The sequence below is a fragment of the Mytilus californianus genome, unplaced genomic scaffold (assembly GCF_021869535.1).
Source record: "Mytilus californianus isolate M0D057914Y unplaced genomic scaffold, xbMytCali1.0.p SCAF_4, whole genome shotgun sequence".
Classification (NCBI taxonomy): Eukaryota; Metazoa; Mollusca; class Bivalvia; order Mytilida; family Mytilidae; genus Mytilus; species Mytilus californianus.
The window spans coordinates 94,787,738-94,810,633 of record NW_026262690.1 but is presented as its reverse complement, the minus strand read 5'-3'; the positions used below and the strand labels follow the sequence as shown (position 1 = coordinate 94,810,633).

The following is a 22,896-nucleotide window of genomic DNA, read 5'->3' as shown; positions in this document are numbered from 1 at the left end:
AATATATAAAAAAAAATATTCATATTTCAGTACCACTGCCATGTATTGCTGGTCCATGGTCTGAATGGAGCAAGCCTGATTCCACAGGAACCAGATACAAATCCAGAATGACACTGAGACCTAATCTGAATGGTGGAAAAGAATGTCCAGATCTACTACAATTAGCCAAAGGTATTTAGTCAATTTAATCAATAAGGATAATGTTAATTCAGAAATTTTTGTGAGGTTTTTATTAATGTGAATAATGCGACTAGGTGAGTATTGCAAAAATATGAACTCACATTCTGAAATCTGACGCATATATCTGTATGCAGCTTTAAATGTTATTGCAATAATTATTCTCACATTTTGGTCTGTCATGTTGCAATCGCAAAAATAAATGCACACAATAATTTCTGAATCTACAGTAATTGAATTACTTTTTGCTTTATCTGTTACCTATTTTAATTTTAAACTCAACTGAACAGTAAAGCATCTGTCAATGTTGTTAATTTGTATGCCATTTTGAGCTGATGTTTGTTGTCTATAATTATTCATGTTCAGAGTTGTGTCTAATAACCCCTGTCATCTACAATCATTATCAATAGTGAGGTTTTTTTATTTGTATTTAACTGTGTATTTATGAAACTTTCTGAAGTAGTGCCTTCATTGACACTCTAACAAAATTTTGACCCTTTTCGTTTTAATTCTGATTAAAAAATCAATTAATTCAATTAGTGCAAGGATATATAACAGCTGATATTATTTTATTATTTCATCCAGTATCTATTCAAACCAGCCACTGCTGATATAAAAAGGGACAATAAAAATACAAAAAGGATGAGGGTAGTCAGTAGACAAAATTTATATTCTCTTAGCCTTAAGTCCCAAAAATTGGTGCTTTATCATAATGGTACATATATTTATCATCTATACAAACACTTCAAACAACTTTATATTTATATTAATAGTGCCACTTCCATGTCTAATGAGTCCATGGACTGCTTGGAGTAAACCAGACGCCACAGGAACCACATACAGAGTCAGATATGTACTCAGACCGGCTCTTAACGGTGGCAAAGAATGTGAAGATCTTATGCAACTCAACAAAGGTAAATGCCATCCATGGCAGTTCTTATCTGGTAAAAATGAAAAGTCAAAATTTATGATAATCAAACTATAAAGTAATGAAGTATAATAGATTCTATGTTAAAAGGACCTGGTAAAATAAGATTTTTAGTCACAACAGAAACTTATCATCTGATAACAAACTACTGTGCAAGTGGTGAATTAAAACAGAAAGTTTTTGAAAAAGGTTAATTTATTGGCATTACATTATTGATCAATTGCAACAGAATGACTCCGGTATTTTACCTTAATTAAGCATAGTTCTGTTTTTTAAGAGGTATCAGATTTTTGTGTCCCCTCTCCCTGTCTCCACAGTGTTACCCATGTCATTTATTCCTTATCTCATTTTGAGATCAAACAGTTGTCAAGATTTCTTTTGCTTCTGCCTGCAGATATTGGAAATTACAGTCCTTGGACTTAAAAAATTTCATGAAAATTGATATAGAAATAAGGAGATGTGGTATGATTGCCATTGAGACAACTATCCACCAGAGTTCAAATGAAGTAATTAATTAATGTAAGCAAATATAGGCAACCATACAGCCTTCAACAATGAGAAAAACTCATACGTATAGTTTGCCTAATTTATAACAAAATAATTTTCGAAAAGCACATATGACAGACACAAACCAAGGTTGACCACATTGAACTACAGGCTCTTGACTTGGGACAGACTCACAAAGAATGTGGCAAGGTTAAGCATGTTGGTGAGAGCTCAACTCTTGAACTTGTTTGGACTCTTTTGGTATAATCCTAAGCTGATTCTTTGTATTTTAGTTTATAATGATGACTTACAGGCCAAGTTTTCATTTTCTTCTGGTTGACAGACTTTTAGAAATCAGGCTGCAGTATATTAAATAATATTTCAAGATATATAGATTAATAATTAAATATGAAAAAAAGCTATGTCACAGAGGTCCAATTGAAACATTTGACTAAAATTTTCAGTAAAATAAGATTCCGTTTCAAAAACATTGTTGTGTTGTGTTTACTTTTGCCTGAAAAAAGTAGGCCCAGTAAGACCACTTTTTGGCCCCAAAATATAGCATTTCAAAAATTTATTTAAAATGTAAATTTTTAGCTATTTATTGGAATGTTGAATACTTTTGTTACATAAATATGGGCTGTTTTTGACAACACAATGCACATGCATCAGGTCCCAGCATCATAAGTTCATGCAAAATTACTAAAATCTTCACAATTTTAGCATTTGTGCTTATTTAGAGACGGTTTTTGTCTAAAATGGAAGTGGCCATGCACACTTGTGTTCAGTCTTAATATTTGAACATATGTTGTATTTGATAATGATACATAATGTTTAACAAATTGTGACTTGGATGGAGAGTTGTCTCATTGGCACTCATACCACATCTTCTTATATCTATATAACTTATATAAAGGTTGAGACTGAACACGAATGCGGCCACTTCCATTTTTGACAAAACCCATCTGAACAGTGACGTTTTGTGGCATATTTGATAGATTTTTCATATTTAAGCTTGAATTTAGACCTCTTTTAATGACCAAATCAGTTCAAATATTTTACACAAACTAATTGAATCCACTGAAGAAGACACTTAAGTGTGTAGAAAATGTAAAAAATCTTTCATCAGATGTACTTCAAATTTAAGGCCAAAAGAAGCCCTTACCTGACCTTCTCCATTGTCCAAATAGTTTACAATACTTTGTTTTTTTTCTTAAAGAAGAGGGCCAGAAATTCCCAAAATAAAGTTCTGTTTTATGTATGTAGTAGGTGTACTTTGTAAAGTGTTCATTTCCATAATCTTATTTTTTATTGTTCAGTACCATTGCCATGCATTATCAGTGAATGGACATACTGGAGCAAACCTGACGCTACAGGAACTAGATACAGAGTTAGATATGTGGTCAGACCTGGACTAAATGGTGGAAAAGAATGTGAAGATGAAGATCTCATGGAAATTGGCAAAGGTATTATTTGCACTCACAATCTTTGATTGTTTACAGAAGTAGCAATAGTTGTCTGCCATTTTTACTTGCCATCATATTTGGTTTTGAAAATTACATGAAATCATGGAAATTGGCAAATGTTTTTTTTCTGTTAGGATTGTGAAGCTTTAGATAAAATTATGGGAATATAGGTAAAACTTTATTTTTAATTTTGCTTGTTTAATGTTACAGTACCATTGCCATGCATTGTCAGTGAATGGACAGCTTGGAGTGCACCTGATGCTACAGGAGGCAGATACAGGGTCAGATATGTGATAAGACCTGGTCTTAATGGTGGCAAAGAATGTCCAGACCTCATACAGATTACCAAAGGTTTGTTGAGATGAATCGGGATTAACATTTTTTCATATCCCTTGTGCATAGACCTAAGGGGAGATAATAAAAGCAAGAAAATTAAAACGTGTTTGTCTCCCCGAGACATTTTAGATAACTTGTATTGTTTAACAAAAAAACACATCATAAATTGGTGTAAAATAGGACTACACTGCAACAGTAAAGAATTGGCTTATTATAATAAATAAATCATTGATTGATTGATTGATTGATTGATTGATTGATTGATTGATTGGTTGCTTATCCAGTGGTCAATATTCAGGAACTTAGAATGACTAAAATACTTTTTTCTTTTAATCTAGAACCGCTGCCATGTCTCATGTCTGACTGGTCTAACTGGAGTGGACCTGATGCCTCAGGAACCACATACAGAGTTAGATATGTAATCAGACCTGCTGTAAATGGAGGCAAAGAGTGTGAAGATCTTATGCAACTCAAGAAAGGTTAATTTATTTAAAGTTTACTGAATTTTGGAACAATTATATGGAATAATTATCTAATAACACTGATGTTTGATTTCTCATCTGTAAATTTGCAGACATTAGCTTTGGACAGATAAATTATAATTAAAATGATATTACTTTGTGCATTTATAATTGTGATTTCTGAAAAATGGACAAAAAGGTGAGATTAGTTATTGGGGATTTAAGGAAAATTTGCATACAGATTTATGTATCAGATGTCAAAAAACAATTTCTTATTTTTGCGATTCTCACCCAGTCGCATTATATGCATTAATAAAAACTTAACTAAAATTTGTGGATTGACATTAGCGTGTAGACTGACAAAGAAATATGTGGAAAAGAATTGGTTCTAATGCTCAAACATTTTTTTGTGAAGAACTTTTTACCATGGCATGATTTGCAGAATTCTTTGTTTAATGATTTAGTTTTAAATTAGAATCAATGAATATAGTGCCTCATTTACTCAAAGAAAAATTCAGGCCTGGAAATTTGTTTGTCTGAATTAGGGTCCTTCCACATTAATGTTTTCTTTTGAATTACAGTACCATTGCCATGTATTATGTCTGACTGGACCACATGGAGTGCACCTGATGCTACAGGATCAAGATATAGAGTCAGATACATGATAAGACCACCACTTAATGGTGGAAAAGAATGTGACGATCTCATGCAGATTGGCAAAGGTAATTCTTAGTTAAATTTTTTTTCACAAAATTCTGCTAAGAGTTTTTGCCAGAATAAATCTAGAAAGTTTTTAAATGTAAATAAATATTTATGCAATTTTTTGTCCATCTGTATGGAATGAATGATTTACTGATATTTCTTATGTTAACAATGCTTTTATTTCTGTTTGACTGTATGGTTTCACTCCTCATTTAACTGTAATTTAAATTTTGATATTTTTAGTACCATTGCCATGTATAATGAGTGACTGGACAGCATGGAGTGCACCTGATGCCTCAGGATCCAGATACAAAGTCAGATATGTAATCAGACCTGGTCTCAATGGAGGCAAAGAGTGTGAAGATCTACTTCAAATCACTAAAGGTGAATATATGTATTTTTTGCATCTTCTACTTTTGTTAGGCATTTTAACTAGCTTTACTTATTGGGAAGGCAAACAAACCTTTCCTCAGAATCAGTTGGAGTTTTAAATATACCTGTCCATTTAAAGTTTTGTTAGGTGTACTGTCCCATTGAATAAATGCTATTGTTCTCTGTGGAATTCATTCAATGGGAACTTTAAATTTCTCCTTTAAAAACAGATCATTTTGTTTTGGAAAACATGTATTCTTATTCAATAAAAGTGTGTACACCTGTGAATTTATTAGGTTAATCCAGTGTTATGTGAATATGGGGTGATAGCAATTAAACTTCTGGGGTGGAAAAGTAAATAATCGTGAAAGGAACCTTAAGATTTGCACCGAAAAAGCTTTCATTCATATTTTATATACAAAATAAACTATATTAATGTGAAAATCATAGATACTGCCTCTTTAATTTAGAATAATTCAGTGCATTTTATCTTTTTAACAGTTTTTCAGTAAGATGTTTTTTCACATTCCAACTCCTCATAAGCTTATATGACAACAATTGCCATGTAGAGAGTAAAATTTTGATGATGCTTATTCAACAGGAAATTTTCAAAATATAAAGGCCTGATGACCAAAATGTTTTTAATCAGTTAATGTTAATATGAAATTTTCATCAAAGATATTTTTATATATGTGGATTTTTAAATTTCAGTACCATTGCCATGTATTATGTCTGACTGGACTGCATGGAGTGCACCTGATGCTACAGGAACCAGATACAGAGTTAGATACACTATCAGACCTGCACTGAATGGTGCCAGATGTGGAGAAGATCTTATTGACATTGGCAAAGGTGAGATTTGCACAAACTTGAATGGGAAATCTTTGCCTTTTATGTCCATTACCTGTTTATTTAAATTTTTCTAGTCCATTGACATCTGATTCTAAGAAAAGATCTCTTCCTTTTTTTTTTGTTCTGTGTTTAAGATCTATATGTTTTTTAGCTGTCTTAAATATCTTTTATACACAGGAAAAATACATTTATTACTTTATACTAAGTGTTCATTTTTAGCTCGCCTTGGCCGAAGGGCCAAGTGAGCTTTTCTAATCACTTCTTTACCGTCGTCGTTAACTTTTATAAAAATTTTCTCCTCTGAAACTACTGGGCCAAATTTAACCAAACTTTGCCACAATCATCATTAGGGTATCTAGTTTAAAATATGTTTCTGATGACCTCGCCTGCCAACCAAGATGGCCGACATGGCTAAAAATAGAACATAGGGGTAAAATGCAAGTTTTGTCTATTATTTTTAAAACTGTTATAAATAGAGAAAATCTGACAGGGCAAAAATGTTCAGAATGTTGAGCTCTACCAATTGTCTATATATATATATGTCAAAACTGTCAGAGGACTTCTTATAGGAGTTATTTCCCTTAAATGACAAATTTTACCATTTTTGTTCATTTTTGCCAATTATCTTGAAAACTATAATAGATAGAGAGAAACTTTAAATAGCAAAAATGACCAGCAAGACAAGTTCTACAAATAATTCTGCATTGTCGAAATCGTCAGTTGACTCCTTATTAGAGTTATTTCCCTTTGATGACATTTTTACCATTTTTTTGCGTTTTTGCCTTATATCTGAAAAAAATATAATAGATAAATAGACACTTTAAATCACAAAAATGATCAGCAAGTCAAGATCTACTAACAAGTCAAATTTTGCCGGTATAGTTAGTAGACTGTCACTCTCTATAGGAGTGATTGCCCTAAAATGAGGATCTTTTTTACCCTCTTTTGTGTTTTGAGCAAAAACTAAAGAAGATAGAGAGAATCTAAACAGACTAAATGAAAAGCAATACAAGATCAACAAAACAGAGATTTTTGTCAGGAATTCTTTTCTTGTCTACAATGTTGGAGAGTGTCCTTTGTTGAATATGCACATATACCAAGGTGAGCGACACAGGCTCTTTAAAGCCTCTAGTTAAATAACACCTAACTCATAACTCCTTTCGATAGTTAAATATGTTTGAGTTTCAAGAATTGACAAACAGTAACTGTTATTCTGATTTAATTTGTACTAATATAATTTTATTCCAGTACCACTTCCATGTATCATGTCTGACTGGACTGACTGGAGTGCACCTGATGCCACAGGAACCAGATACAGAGTAAGATACATGGTCAGACCTGCTCTAAATGGTGGCAAAGAATGTGATGATCTCATCCAACTTGGCAAAGGTAATATAAAATATCACTTAGAAACACTAGTTGCTCTCAATCATGAAAGGAAGATGAAACTTGAAATAATTGGCAACATATACATTCAGTCTTAAATCATTTTTGCCCAGAGGAAAAATGAAATGTTAATTTGTACTTTAAGATGACTGTGAAATCTGATAAATAACACAACTCCATAGAAAAATCTATAACTTGAATTAATACAAACTACTAAAGCAGATAATGTGTTAGCTATAAATAAAGTAATATATATATATATATATATATATATATATAAGTCTGAAAATTACACCCAACAGTGTTAGAATTAGACTTTTATGCTGACAAATTTTTGTCCCTCAACGGGATTCGAACTCACACCTTTGATACACTACAGCACCAATCGCTTAGCCTCATGTCCAGCGCTCTAGACCACACGACCACATCCGCTATATTAAAATATAACTTCAATAGTCGAAGTGTTACCTTGTCACGTAAGGCGAATCTAGAGATAGACATAAGACATGTGTTTTAAGCGTGTGAAGATGTTATATTATTATTAAATACACAATGTATTTGTTATTTGTCAGCAATCTAACTCAACAATTTTTATATACCGTATGGGATAATGATTCAATTCATTATACAGTCACTAGAAATAAGTATATCATACAAACAAGTCTAAGCAAGTGACAACCATACAATATATATGCCCACTGGATCTCAGTGTGTTTGAGACGCAGGGTTAATACAAATATTTATATAAGTCTGAAAATTACACCCAACAGTGTTAGAATTAGACTTTTATGCTGACAAATTTTTGTCCCTCAACGGGATTCGAACTCACACCTTTGATACACTACAGCACCAATCGCTTAGCCTCATGTCCAGCGCTCTAGACCACACGACCACATCCGCTATATTAAAATATAACTTCAATAGTCGAAGTGTTACCTTGTCACGTAAGGCGAATCTAGAGATAGACATAAGACATGTGTTTTAAGCGTGTGAAGATGTTATATTATTATTAAATACACAATGTATTTGTTATTTGTCAGCAATCTAACTCAACAATTTTTATATACCGTATGGGATAATGATTCAATTCATTATACAGTCACTAGAAATAAGTATATCATACAAACAAGTCTAAGCAAGTGACAACCATACAATATATATGCCCACTGGATCTCAGTGTGTTTGAGACGCAGGGTTAATACAAATATTTATATAAGTCTGAAAATTACACCCAACAGTGTTAGAATTAGACTTTTATGCTGACAAATTTTTGTCCCTCAACGGGATTCGAACTATATATAGTAATTTTTGGGGCCCTTTATAGCTTGCTGTTCGGTGTGAGCCAAGGCTCCGTGTTGAAGACCGTACTTTGACCTATAATGGTTTACTTTTATAAATTTTGACTTGGATGGAGAGTTGTCTCATTGGCACTCATACCACATCTTCTTATATCTATACACATAATCATTTAGTATTGATGCATGGTTAAAATGGCTCATGTTTGTTCTAGAGTCTCAAAAATTGGAACAAAAATCAGACTTAATCAAATAAAGATGTACTCATTGGGAAATAATATTGTTTGAGTTTTAAGTCTTGACAAACAGTAAGGAGATAAGAGCATAAGAATTTTCTGTAAGTTTAGAAATTATTTTATGAGTTTATTTATCCAATTGTTGATCTATGAACAAATTTGTGAGATTAACTCGTTCAGTTATATCACTCTTTTAATCGTACTAATTCTTAAATTATTCCAGTACCACTGCCATGTATCATGTCTGACTGGACAACATGGAGTGCACCTGATGCCACAGGAACCAGATACAGAGTAAGATATATGACAAGACCTGCATTGAATGGTGGCAAAGAATGTGAAGATCTCATCCAACTTGGCAAAGGTAATAAAAATATTGAACAGAAACATCGATGGCTCCCACTTATTAACCCTTTCACCGATAGCCAGCCTGACAGAAGCTACTCTGAGACGATGGCTTCCCTGGCTATTATGACACAAGTGGGAGATCTTCATATTAAATATCAGTAAAAACTTGTCTGTAGTTATTTATGTCTTTAAATTATTCACTTACACCATGGACACAGTTTTGTTAATGTTTTGATCATTTTTTCTTCAAAAAAAATCAAAATTTGCAAATTTTCCGCATTAGAGAGATGAAATTCTCGAAATTCAACTTTTAACCCAAAATCGTAAATTTTTAACCCAAAACGGCAAAAGTTTGAAAAATTCAACAAGGTTGTACAAATTCCTTACACTGAACGATGTCCATTCCAAGTGTTTTTGTACATAATACGGCATTTTATGTCAAAAAAGTATACTAGTCTGGCTTGAATTCTTCCATATTCTTTCAAAAAAAATGTTTCCTTATTCCAATTTATAGTAAAATTTGTAAATTTCATCTGATTTTGACACGGTTTTCAACAAACGGAAGTGCCATGTTTACACTTTCATCCGGGTATTCAACAAAGAAAGATAACTTGTGTTTCCAATGTTTAGCGGGAAATGTAAAAGAGGTATTCCGATCCTGGAAAACCGGGATTCGTCGGCGAAAGGGTTAAAGTACGATTGAAATTTAGAATATCAGCAACAGATACTTTCTGTACTTATGATTTTTAATTCACTAAATGTCTTGTTTTGAAAAATGCTTTGTATTTAACAAATTAGATTTTGAGGTCTGTATTGTTTTTTGGGAGATAATCAGAGGTCCACAAACTGCCATTAGCTCAGAGTATCATGAATTATTTGTTATGTAAGATGTAAATATTTTAGTCTTGAAACAAATGGCAAAGTTATTTTTTTCCCATTGAATCTCAAATGAATTTTCTGAATCATAGTTCAGTTTTAGCATTATATTTAGATGGCACACAACATTTTACAAAAGTTAACAGTCATTGTTCTGTTCTAAATTATATGAAGAGTAGAATAATATTTTCACTTTTAATAAGACAAGAGATTTTATGATATATTTACCCAATTTTATGACATATGGACCAGCAGACATTTAGAAGGAGCAATATTAGTACATGGTGTACTGAGAATAATGTTTGATAGTAATTCACCATTAATAGAATTTTGATTCTAAAATCGCAAAACTGTAATGTGGTAGGAGAAGAATAAAATTGTATACACTGCTCTAAAACTCTTGAAGCATGTCTCAGATGTGATATTAACTTTTAGAAGACAAAATATCTTATGGACTAAATTACTTATTTCAGTACCACTACCATGTATTGTTGGACCTTGGAGTAGCTGGGTCGGACCAGATGCAACTGGTACCTTGTATAGATATAGGCCTATGGTACGACCAGCTCTAAATGGCGGAAAAGAATGTGAAGATCTAATTCAACTTAAGAAAGGTATTTTATGACAAGATTATTTGAGATATGCCAATAATATTTGAAAAGTCTGTGTCAATAATTATGTCAAACTATACATAAGCAATTTTTTATGTTTTTGAAATTGAATATTATCAATACTGTAGATATTGCAAACTGAATGAGACGAAAAGAAAGGGAGTAATCAACTTTATATCTTAAGAGATCTCCGTTTTTTTTACAGAACCACTTCCATGTATTATGTCTGACTGGACCACATGGAGTGCACCTGATGCTACAGGATCAAGATACAGAGTAAGATATATGGTCAGACCTGCCCTGAATGGTGGAAAAGAATGTGCAGATCTCATACAGATTGGCAAAGGTTGGTTTAAATTCATAGTCACAAACATATTTTTATATACATTCTAACTTCATTATATTACATTCATGTTAAATTTTCATAGTTAAATTTATCACAGAAATAAAAAAAAAATGTCAATAGTTGAAATTTCCTGTTGTATTAATGCATATGTTGAATGAACGATTAATTGAATAACCAAAGAGATTGAACAAACTGCAACCCCTAAAAAGGAATCATTTACAGAAAACCATTTCTATGTGTGAGCCTACTTTCTTGCAACTGGTCACTTAATTTGAATTAACAAACGATCAACATATTTATATCTGAATATTTTTTTAGGCAAATTTGGTTTCAACATCTCAAATATTTTAAAATACTGGTAGCTTTTGATGAAATGAAAAAAGGATAAGCCAGTTGTTTACACATGTAAGATTTATGCTGTAAAAATCTTAAGATATATTGAATTTATTTTTATCTTCCATTTCAGTACCACTGCCATGTATAATGAGTGATTGGACTAAATGGAGTGCACCAGATGCCACAGGAACCACATACAGAGTTAGATATGTACTCAGACCTGCTCTCAACGGTGGCAAAGAGTGTGAAGATCTCATGCAACTCAAGAAATGTAAGTCTTTTCTCAGCATTGCAATGTTAAAGCCTATACTAAATTAATTCAAAATTAATAGATTTATATCTAACAAAAGTGACCTCAAAGAATTTAGTGTAAGATTGGGTTTCAAATATCAAAATGGCAATTAGAAATATAGATTTAAGAAACGCAGACAACACCATGGCTAATAGAAAGGCTAATAGTGATCCACAAAATATAATTATGAAAAACTAAAAGATTGAATGAAATAAAACCCACTAAAAAAGCAAAGGGTAACAAAAGTATTTACTTAATGCAATAGATTTGTTAGTGATATGTATCATCTCATTGTCAATAATATGTAATAGCAAGAACAGCAATATCAGTCATCTATTACTTTAACTTGGATTGTTAATTATGGTCTTTAGAAGTTGATTCAAATGAGATCTTGTAAATGTAAATGCAAAGGACTAACTTTAGTGAATCACTGCATAAATAAAAGCCTCATATGTTCTCGAAAACACAGCAAAAAATGTCATTTTAAATTTTTCGTATAAAAGAAACAGCCTTATTTAAAATGCTGATAAAAGATTTACAAAATACTAGGATTGTCATTTAAAATATAGCATGACTAATTCTGCAAAAAGAAAGAAAAGACAAATAAAAAACAGTCAAAGAATACTGATATTGTAGAATCAAAAAATGTTTGTGCAAACATAAACATAAAATTACCCCCTTTTTAGTATTACATTCCTGAAAAAGTTATGACACAAGCAATCTTTTGTACATTTCAGTACCACTGCCATGTATCATGAGTGACTGGACCAAGTTTAGTGCACCTGATGCTACAGGAACAATTTACAGATTTAGATATGTACTCAGACCTGCTCTCAATGGTGGCAAAGAATGTGAAGATCTTATGCAACTCAAGAAAGGTAGTTTTATGCTATGTAAATTTATAACATGACATGCTGACCATCTGTATTTTCATCTCATGAAATGGACACGATAACATAACCCTCAGTCAAAGTTACGATTCAAACCCCAGGGCCCTTGGTCATAAAACTTTACTCAGTACTTGGAGTACAAAATTTGTGCTCGAAACACTAAATCCGATAATTTGATTGGTTGATTTCTGAGTCTGAGTACGATAATTGTGCTCGAAAGTTTTATGACCGCAAGGCCAGTACTCACAATGAAGTAACTCAGGAGTAATAATGCATTTAATCTTGGAGGAATTGATTTATTTAAGTTCACAATAATATTATTGATAATTCTAAGTTTATCATTGTTCCTGCAAGTGGTCATTTGATAAGATTTTTTTACAGAAGCGATTACAAAATGTTTGCATTTGAAGTCTACATTGATGGAGTGAGACAGTTTCATTCTGATAACTTTAACTGAAATTTGTTTGAGCAGTTTTGGTTTCAACTACCTTCTGGTTTTTTAATAGCTATTTAACATAAAAAGAATTGACCACTTGAGATTAGATGAGTGTTATCTGCTGTAACATGCATGTGATGCCAATGAAGCAGTATGATCCCAGTTGGCTTACAACCCGTATGAAAATTTCAACAGGAGTTCAACTGGACTCCAGCTGGACTTGAGACGTATTCCAGTCTGACTTTGAAAAGTCCAGTCTGACTTGAGCCGTACACATACTTTTTCTTATACTTGGGTTATTTGCCAGCCGGTATTTTTTTAAAAGTCCAACCGCACTTTTTGTAGAATATTTAGTCCATTATTACAAGAAGAAAAGTGTTCAAGTTGATGCATAAATATGTGAAATTAATCAATTTTTTGACAAGGTTTTCTTACAAAGCTTTGAAGTTAACACACTAACAGGCCGAAAATAGAGATTTCATTTAAAGTTGACTAAATCCTTTTGGATTTCAACCAAATTTTTACTCCAGTTTAATGATCTTCCACTGAATTGAACTTTTTTCAAAAGTTACCTTCCATGCTCAAATCACAGATTCTTTACCTTATAAAAGAGAGGCCAAGGATACCAAAGGGACATTCAAACTCATAAGTCGAAAATAAACTGACAACGCCATGGCTAAAAAAGAAAAAAGACAAAGACAAACAACAGTACACAAAACAACAAAGAAAACCATAGACTGAGCAACACATACCCCACCAAAAAATGGGGGTAATCTCAGATGCTCTGGACGGGTAAGCAGCTCCTGCTCCACATGTGGCATCCGTCATGTGAAACAGATATTCCATAACGGTCAACCAACTCGTGATGGTGTCCGTAAAATTTACAAAGGGATGATTTCAACTTCACCACTTGGAACTCTTGATTTAATAATTTCCTTGTAAGCAGCAACCCTCTATCAAGGAAATCATGATAGGAAAAACAAGCCCTGGAATATTGTATCAACAGGGAGATATATACTCTGTAAGCAGGCGCTGCTGGAATGTTGCTACATAGAAATGGAAAGTTGACAATTGGGAAGTTGAAATCAGCTCTTGTGTTGTAAATTTTTGTATAAACTTTTTTTCAGTTTTTTCTTAGTGTATATATTTAAGAATGGACAAAAAGTAATTGTATGTGAAAATAATATTAAAGAATTCTTTGTTTCAGTCTCACTATTTTAAAATAAGATTAAATTTAAAAAAAACAAATAACAACAAGAAGCAAGCAATATGTCATAGATAAAGGTGTCCATAGTTGAGCTCATTTTGATAGTCTTTGTCAACTTTTCAAATTATAATTAATAAAGTAACTTCAACTTAGTTTATCCTGAATTCTACTTGACAGTAGTTTTCATTTAAATTGCTTTCATTTCTAAAATCATACCATTTGTATGTCTCCTCCTCCTCCCTAAAGTGGCTGCAGGTATGTAATTTTGCTGTTCAATGTTATGATGAGTAAACTTGTTTTGTTATGTTTTAGTACCACTGCCATGTATTGTCGGTGACTGGACTGAATGGAGTAAACCTGATTCCACTGGAGGCAGATTTAGAGTCAGGTTGACATTGAGACCATCATTGAATGGAGGAAAAGAATGTCCTGACCTTCTACAATTAAGCAAAGGTAAGTACAGTCAAACCTGTATATAAAGGTAACCTTTGGGACAAGAGAAAGCTGACCTTATAAGAGATTTTACCTTTGAATTGAGGTTCAAAATGTACAGCTGTTACTACAGAGGGACAAAAAGAGGATTAGGCAGGTTTTTACTTAATTGAGGTGACCTTTATAGCAGGTTTGACTTTACCATTTTGGGAGGAGGGAGCATTAAGTGTTACCCTTATCTGTCTGTATGTATGTCCCAAAATTGAGTTTGCCTTAACCAAATGTTATGAAACTTATACACAATGCTTATTACCACAATATACAGATCAAGTTTGAATTTGGGTGGCATCACTTTTATCGTTCTTGAGTTATGTCCCTTTATAAAGTTATATGCAAGCAGGGGCATCATCTGTGTCCCATGGACACATTTTCCATTTATTTCACTTTTGATAATCAATTATTGGTAGTTGATTAATGATTTTTTATGTAGTTTTATTAAAACATTTCTGTTCAATAGTAGAGAATTGACCCCAATTTTTTCTTTGGTTGCTATCTTTAGGCAAAGTATATGCAAAAACACGATATTTTAAAATCTGATGATATTTAGTAAACAAGTCTGATGATATTTAGTATACAAGTCTGATGATATTTAGTATACAAGTCTGATGATATTTAGTATACAAGTCTGATGCTATTTAGTATACAAGTCTGATGCTATTTAGTATACAAGTCTGATGCTATTTAGTATTCAAGTCTGATGATATTTAGTATACAAGTCTGATGATATTTAGTATTCAAGTCTGATGATATTTAGTATACAAGTCTGATGATATTTAGTATACAAGTCTGATGATATTTAGTATACAAGTCTGATGCTATTTAGTATACAAGTCTGATGCTATTTAGTATACAAGTCTGATGATATTTAGTATTCAAGTCTGATGATATTTAGTATTCAAGTCTGATGATATTTAGTATTCAAGTCTGATGCTATTTAGTATACAAGTCTGATGCTATTTAGTATACAAGTCTGATGCTATTTAGTATACAAGTCTGATGCTATTTAGTATACAAGTCTGATGCTATTTAGTATACAAGTCTGATGATATTTAGTATACAAGTCTGATGCTATTTAGTATACAAGTCTGATGCTATTTAGTATTCAAGTCTGATGATATTTAGTATACAAGTCTGATGATATTTAGTATACAAGAAGAACTTATTGAACTGCATAGGAATTCTAAAAAAACGATATAAATGTTTTCCTAAAGTTTTTCTTGTAATTGTATATTCAGGAATCCAGAAGACTATGGATAATTTTATCAGTCATACCTCAAAATAAAAGTTACTTAAAATCATAGGTTGAGTCTTCATTTTTTAGGACATTGTTAGAAAATCATAATATTTTGGTGTACTCTTGAGATGATATTTTCTGAAGAAAATAGTATACACAAATGTGTGTACCTTCTGGCTTTTTATTTTATAGCTCATTTTAGAAAATTATTTGTGTATCTACTTGCCTTGCATTTTGTGGCTTGTTTTAAAAACAAAGACATTTCATTTTTGAACCTTGAATATAAGACTGTATATTGATCTTAGCAAGCATTCCTTGATTCTGTAATTTTTCCCTTGTAACTTTTCCCTGTGTTTTCCATTTGACAGTCATTTATTCACTCAAACTCATGTCCAGTAATTTCATTTGTCCACCAAGTCCATGCATTTAATTTACATAACAATAATTTAAAATGATCCTTTTTTCACTTTGTAAACAAAGCCCTGTTCCATTCCAACAAAACATGAGGTACATGTGTGTGACCTGACAATTAAACTTGCAAGGTTATTTGTATTTAGAACAATGCTTGCAATCAAAATGGATATTTCTCTGAATGTTGCTTGTTGGGAAATTCAATAATATCTTTTAAAAAGGTAATCTATATGTATTGAAGCAGTTTTTGATTGTGAAACTTAAGTTTTCTACAGTTTTTTTGCTTCATCAAACCAAACTGGCTGTCTATTAAAGGAGTCTAACAAGTTATAAATTTTCCTATAGGAATCAAAACAATTCTTTCATGTCATGCTTTATGCTCATTTTGAATCGGTAGTCATTAAACATATAAATGTTTTAAAGATTATGACAAATATAACTCCTACCAATATTAAAATTAACAAATGAAATAACCAGCCAGCATGTTATACCTGATTAACTTTTTCAGTACCTCTGCCATGTCTTATGAGTCCATGGACTCCTTGGAGTAAACCAGATGCTTCTGGAACCACATACAGAGTTAGAATGGTACTCAGACCTTCTCTTAATGGTGGAAAAGAATGTGAAGATCTTATGCAACTCAACAAAGGTAATTATAACTACAAGTCCATATTAACCTTTTTGAGTCTTCAATTATACATTTGCATTTAGATTTTAACATAAATTATCTGAAATGTAGTTAGATGTTGAAGTCAGTAGAGCAAAAATTAGGGGATTTTTGCCCCTAACTAACTTTTCAATGAAATGGACCTTATCAAAATGATACTGAAAAGTAATAATTATAGCAATAGATAAATGTTTTTAGAGCTTTGGTATCAATTTGATTAGAATTTATCACATGGAGAAAACAATGCATAATGCCAATGAACCTTAAATATGAGACTGTTGGTTCTATGGCTGAATTTTAGAAGCTTTGATACATTGCTGTTACAAGATACCTTTTGAAACAACACATATTTTTTACTTTTCATAATGATTTACTTAGTTTACTAAAGTACATTGGTTGTCATGTAGTAGATTGTCTGTCTTAGGGTCAGGAGGTTTTGGGTTCAATCATTGGCAGGACCAGAAGACAATTCATAAATTTGGTATTTTCTGCTTCTTTGCTTTGTCACACAGATATAGTTAAGAAAGCAAAAACTGGTATGTTCGAAGTGATATGTATATGTCAGGCTAGGTCACATTTCTGAATGTTGACTTTTGCTATGTATGATAGCACAGAACAATCACAATAGGTGTGTATGTATATGTACCAGGGTTGATTTTTATATTACCATTGTCTGTCTCCTTATATGCATGCAAAATTTGCTGTGTTTTTTTCCCCAGTTTTTCTATTTTATATCATTTTTCTAATTACAAATACTGTTAATAGAAAATCACATTCCTTTATAATGCTTCTTATTTATTCAGTACCACTGCCATGTATCATGAGTGAATGGACAGCATGGACTAAATCTGATTCTACAGGAACAATATACAGAGTTAGATATGTTGTCAGACCATCTGTTAATGGTGGCAAAGAATGTGAAGACCTTCTTCAACTTAAAAAAGGTACATATTTCATTCCTTGCAGTTTTTATATGCCCGTCAAAATTTTGACAGGACATATTATGGTATACAAATGTCCGGCGTCTGTCTGTCTGTCTGTCCGTCTGTCCGGCGTCCACATGTGAAACTTAACATAGTTGTTTTGTATGATAGTCAAACGATCTGTATACTTTTTGGTGAAAATAAGATTAAAACTTTTTGAGTTACGGGACTTTGTAACTAAAACAGTCGCGCCATATCTCAAAAACGATTTATGATTATTGCTTAAAACTTTACACACTTCTTAGTTATATTAATCTAAAGATCTGTATACTTTTTGGTGATGATTCAAAATTTTATTTTATAGTTATTGAGTTTATGTAAAAAAAGGGGGGGTTTTCACATGTCGTGCCGTATCTCAAAAACGATTTATGATTATTGCTTAAAACTTTACACACTTCTTAATTATATTAATCTAAAGATCTGTATACTTTTTGGTGATGATTTAAAATTTTATTTTAGAGTTATTGATTATTTTATAAAAAAAAAAGGGGGGTTTCACATGTCGCGCCGTATCTCAGAAACGATTTATGATTATTGCATAAAACCTCACACACAAGACGACAGGCGTATCATGCGCTCGTGGCGCAGCTGTTTATTATAACTTGATAGATTCGTTTAATTTTGCATTTATTGATTGACATGGAAACCAATGAATAATCTGTCAATTTGTGATAAAATTCCAGACAAAAAAGTGATTTCAAACTTTCAGGCTATCCCGATTCTTCTCTCCAGTACAGTATCTTTGTCAAAACATAAATAAAAAATTATTATAACAAGCCCTTATCAATATCAATGAAAGGGAAATGAGGAATATTATTCAATGATACAATAACTTTAAAAAAAAAAACATTAAAAATTTGGAAACAAATTTAAAATGACAACAAAAAAATAATTTTTAGGAAATAATTTTAAAAATGGCATTCCAAAATTTGGTGAGGAAGATGAGGTTTTCATACAAATGTGCTTTATGACTTGGATCATATTTTTATTATGAAAAGAATGTATAACTAACAATCAAGCAATTGATTAATTTATGTTGTTTTTTTACTAGATTTTCGGCCATTGAAGTTTAGTTACTAATAACAGGGATTCTCCAACTAACACTGTTTTCAGAGTAAATTGTTAAAACAGCAGAAGTCTAATAAAATTTGTTTCAAGGCTAAAATAAATTCATTTTGATAATATCAATTCAGTGGCGTATCTGATCAGAAATGTTTATAATATGTCAGCATTTGATAAATAGAACTCTGGAAATCAAAATTTGATAGATATATCGCTAGAAAATATAATGTTGAATTAAAATGAGGACTGTGATCTTCATAATTTTCTACATTGAAATAAAAGAAGCCAAAAGAAAAAGAATCAAATAGTTTTTGAGTTACCAGCTAGTAAACTATATTATATTACAGAACCATTGCCATGTATCATGAGTGACTGGACTGCATGGTCCAAACCTGATGCTACAGGAACCAGATACCGAGCTAGAGTGATGATCAGACCTGCACTTAATGGAGGAAAAGAATGTGAAGATCTCCTTCAAATAGGAAAAGGTTTGTATTAATGAATACTTGTTGTGAATATATAATAGAATAGAGAAAGGACAATGGGAATGTGTCAAAGAGGCAACAACCCGACCAAAGAGCAGAAACCAGTCGAAGGCCACCAATGGGGCTTCAGCTGTCCTCTCAACAATAATGTATACTAGTTCAGCAAATTGGACGCAACAATAAACTCTGAAACATACAAATGAACCAAAATTAAAAAAACACACAAGTCAAACTAAGTCTAGAGGTTCCTGACTTGGGACAGGCGGAAAAATGTGGCGGGGTTTAAAACGTTTTGTGAGATCTCAACCCTCCCCCTATACCTCTAGCTAATGGGAAATAAACAGACACACAACATTAAGCACAATGAAACTCAGTTTAGTTTTCTCTTAATTTTAATGGCCATTAATAACAAGAAATAAATAATGAATTTATTTATTTTGTTGTTTGATTAATTTTTTACACAAAAATAATCCCTGCATGTATAAGTGTGATTCTTATATTTATACAAAATACCTGTTATTGGAATGTTGTATGGTATGCTCTCTCTTTTCAGTACCTCTGCCATGTATTATGAGTGACTGGTCCAGTTGGAGTGCACCAGATGCCACAGGAGTATCATACAGGGCCCGCTATGTAATCAGACCTGCTCTGAATAGTGGCAAAGAATGTGAAGACCTTCTCCAAGTCAAGAAGGGTACAGTATTCTGTTTTTCTGTTTTAATTTTCGAATTAAGAACCATCTAAAGACAACTCCATGCATTTTTTTTAACCAGTAGATGTTTTGTTGTGAAGATAGTAGCAACTTTTTATATTTGTTTACTCACTGACTGTCCCCCAAAATATATGGAAAAGAATGGTTTATGTTAAGAAATTAGTCAATACTATCATTTTCTATACATTTTACCAATTTTCATTTTTTTATTAGTTTTTCATTTACTAAGGAACAGTTTCGTCCATCAAATAACAGGGAATCTGTTGGAATCTATATAAAAAATTTACATCTATTTTATTTATAAAATATTGTTTTCAGTACAATTGCCATGTATCATGAGTGATTGGACAGCATGGAGTGCACCTGATGCCACAGGAACCACATACAGAGTTAGATATGTACTCAGACCTTCTCTTAATGGTGCCAAAGAATGTGAAGATCTTATGCAACTCAACAAAGGTATTTCATAAATGCAAAAGTGTATATGTCTATATATTTGATCTTATGCAACTCAGGAAAGGTATTATATAGTCTTCAACATGTTTTCTAATGGACATTGATGTTTTTTAAAATTAGTAGTAAAGCAGTAAAAAAAATCCATGTGATTGTTAATGAAACAGACCCGCCTAATTTTGAAAAGAAACCAGCTGTACAAACCTTTTTTTAGATGCAGTTATGCCCTGGACCATACATATAAAGTAGATAGAAACAAAATAGCACAAACTAAAAAAGAAATCTAGAGGTCAATATGCTATTTGGTTTTTATTGTGAAAAAGCTGGATCCCCAAATTTAAGGTCTAAAACACCAACTTCATGCCAGTAATCAACAAAACTTGAAATATTGAGTTAAAACAGTTTCACAGTCATTAACAGAGTTATACATGCAGACTATCAAATAAAGCAAAAATTGTGTTCTGAATATGTTAAATGTACAAATAAATTGATATATGTTCCATCTTGTTTTGGAAAGGGAAACCCTTTTTCAAATTTGAATTTCCTTTTTCAACTTGTATTTCAAAAAAGAAATTCTCACTTAAATTTTATTTATTATTATGTAAAAGCCTCATTAAAATCTTCTTTTTTTCCAAATTAAAATGAATCCTTTTAATTTCAGTACCATTGCCATGCATTGTCAGTGACTGGACAACATGGTCAGCACCTGATGCCACAGGAACCAGATACCGAGTCAGATACACACTCAGACCTGCACTTAATGGTGGAAAAGAATGCCCAGATCTCATGCAAATTGGCAAAGGTAAGGATTTAAGTTTTTACCATAGGCAAGTTTTGTTTGTGTATTAACTTTTGATTTACAGTGAAACCTATATAAAATAGTAAAACATGACTTTGCAAAAATTAAAATCTGTCTAATGAGACCTGGATATATCAATAAAAGTTTTTTTTAACAATTTAACCTGTTAATTTAACCTGTTAAAATCAAACCCCTTTCAAAAACTACATATCTTTATTTCCAAGCGATTATTTTAGACAGTTACTTTCTGAATGTTTAGATATTTGCCATAATTATAATGTAATGCACATGGTATCTGCTATCAGGTTAAATACACCTGATCACTATTGTATTACTTTATAATCAAATTGAGTAGGGAGTGTTTTATGGTTGCAAAATAAGTGTAAAATAAATACTGTTTTATTTTAGTACCACTGCCATGTATTATGTCTGAATGGACTGCATGGGCTGGACCTGATGCCACAGGAACAATCTACAGATATAGATATGTAGTCAGACCTGCTCTTAATGGTGGCAAAGAATGTGACGACCTTCTACAACTCAAAAAAGGTAATTTCTGAATATGTTTATCATAAACTGGTTGTTATGATTACCTAAACAAGGACTAAGATTGAGGGTACAATGGGGAATAAAAATCAAACTGAAGAAAAACAGACAACACTATGGCAATGGACAATCAGTGATCCACTAAATATTACACAGAAAACAAAAAACGTAAAGGTAAACTCGGTGCTCTTGAAGGGTAAATAGTTACAGCTCCACTACTGACACCTATTGATGTAATCCATATTACCAGAGTACAAAACTACATCATTCAAGAAATGTTTTATGTCTTTGTTAAATAAAATGACATATTGCTAGCAATTTCGGGGTTTTATACATGTATTTACTAAACTGTTTAATAAAAAAACAGATCCTGAATCAAGTCCGAAATATTGAAACTACTACCTGAATACTGAATATCCACATTTAAAGGTTGATGTGACTATTACCATTGAATTTTATATTTGCAGGACCATTGCCATGTATCATGTCTGACTGGACAGCATGGAGTGCACCTGATGCCACAGGAACAAGATACAGAGTAAGATATGTTGTCAGACCTGCATTGATTGGTGGAAAAGAATGTGAAGACCTCATCCAAATTGGCAAAGGTAAAGCAGGACATTTTCAAAATCTTTGATATATACCAGGTCAAAGTTTTTGCTAATTCATTCACTTAAATTTATAAATCAATCACTTCCTGAGTATAATTTAAATCTTTTTTGGACTGAAGATTTTGTTTCAAGCTTTGCATAGGCTCAATTATTTTAGAATAATTACATTTATTTGTTGTTGGGTTGCTGTCTCATGGGTGGCATATATCTAAATTTTCCATTTTTAGGTTTCCTTATGAAAGTGAATCCAGAAAAGCGCTTCACAAACCCAAGTTTATAAAGTCTTATTTTCATTACATCTGCTGAATATAAAGAGCTAAAGCTTTACAAATTTTCAGCCAAAAAAAATCCTCCAAATGTTTTGCCATAATTATATCTCCACCAAACTATGATATAGGTATC

General features: G+C 32.1%; 1 protein-coding gene across 1 annotated transcript in view; it reads left to right on the top strand.

Moving 5' to 3' along the window:
* Positions 1-22,896, top strand: part of LOC127698846 (uncharacterized) — a 141,382-nt gene that overhangs the window by 15,198 nt on the left and 103,288 nt on the right. Inside the window, exons 18-40 of the mRNA XM_052202529.1 lie at positions 31-171; positions 951-1,091; positions 2,911-3,057; positions 3,268-3,408; positions 3,732-3,872; positions 4,436-4,576; positions 4,800-4,940; positions 5,640-5,780; positions 7,029-7,169; positions 8,921-9,061; positions 10,395-10,535; positions 10,738-10,878; positions 11,345-11,485; positions 12,244-12,384; positions 14,352-14,492; positions 16,685-16,825; positions 17,647-17,787; positions 19,236-19,376; positions 19,927-20,067; positions 20,404-20,544; positions 21,200-21,340; positions 21,746-21,886; positions 22,351-22,491. Of these exons, the coding sequence (XP_052058489.1) occupies positions 31-171; positions 951-1,091; positions 2,911-3,057; positions 3,268-3,408; positions 3,732-3,872; positions 4,436-4,576; positions 4,800-4,940; positions 5,640-5,780; positions 7,029-7,169; positions 8,921-9,061; positions 10,395-10,535; positions 10,738-10,878; positions 11,345-11,485; positions 12,244-12,384; positions 14,352-14,492; positions 16,685-16,825; positions 17,647-17,787; positions 19,236-19,376; positions 19,927-20,067; positions 20,404-20,544; positions 21,200-21,340; positions 21,746-21,886; positions 22,351-22,491 (3,249 nt within the window). The remainder of the gene's footprint in view (positions 1-30; positions 172-950; positions 1,092-2,910; positions 3,058-3,267; positions 3,409-3,731; positions 3,873-4,435; positions 4,577-4,799; positions 4,941-5,639; positions 5,781-7,028; positions 7,170-8,920; positions 9,062-10,394; positions 10,536-10,737; positions 10,879-11,344; positions 11,486-12,243; positions 12,385-14,351; positions 14,493-16,684; positions 16,826-17,646; positions 17,788-19,235; positions 19,377-19,926; positions 20,068-20,403; positions 20,545-21,199; positions 21,341-21,745; positions 21,887-22,350; positions 22,492-22,896) is intronic.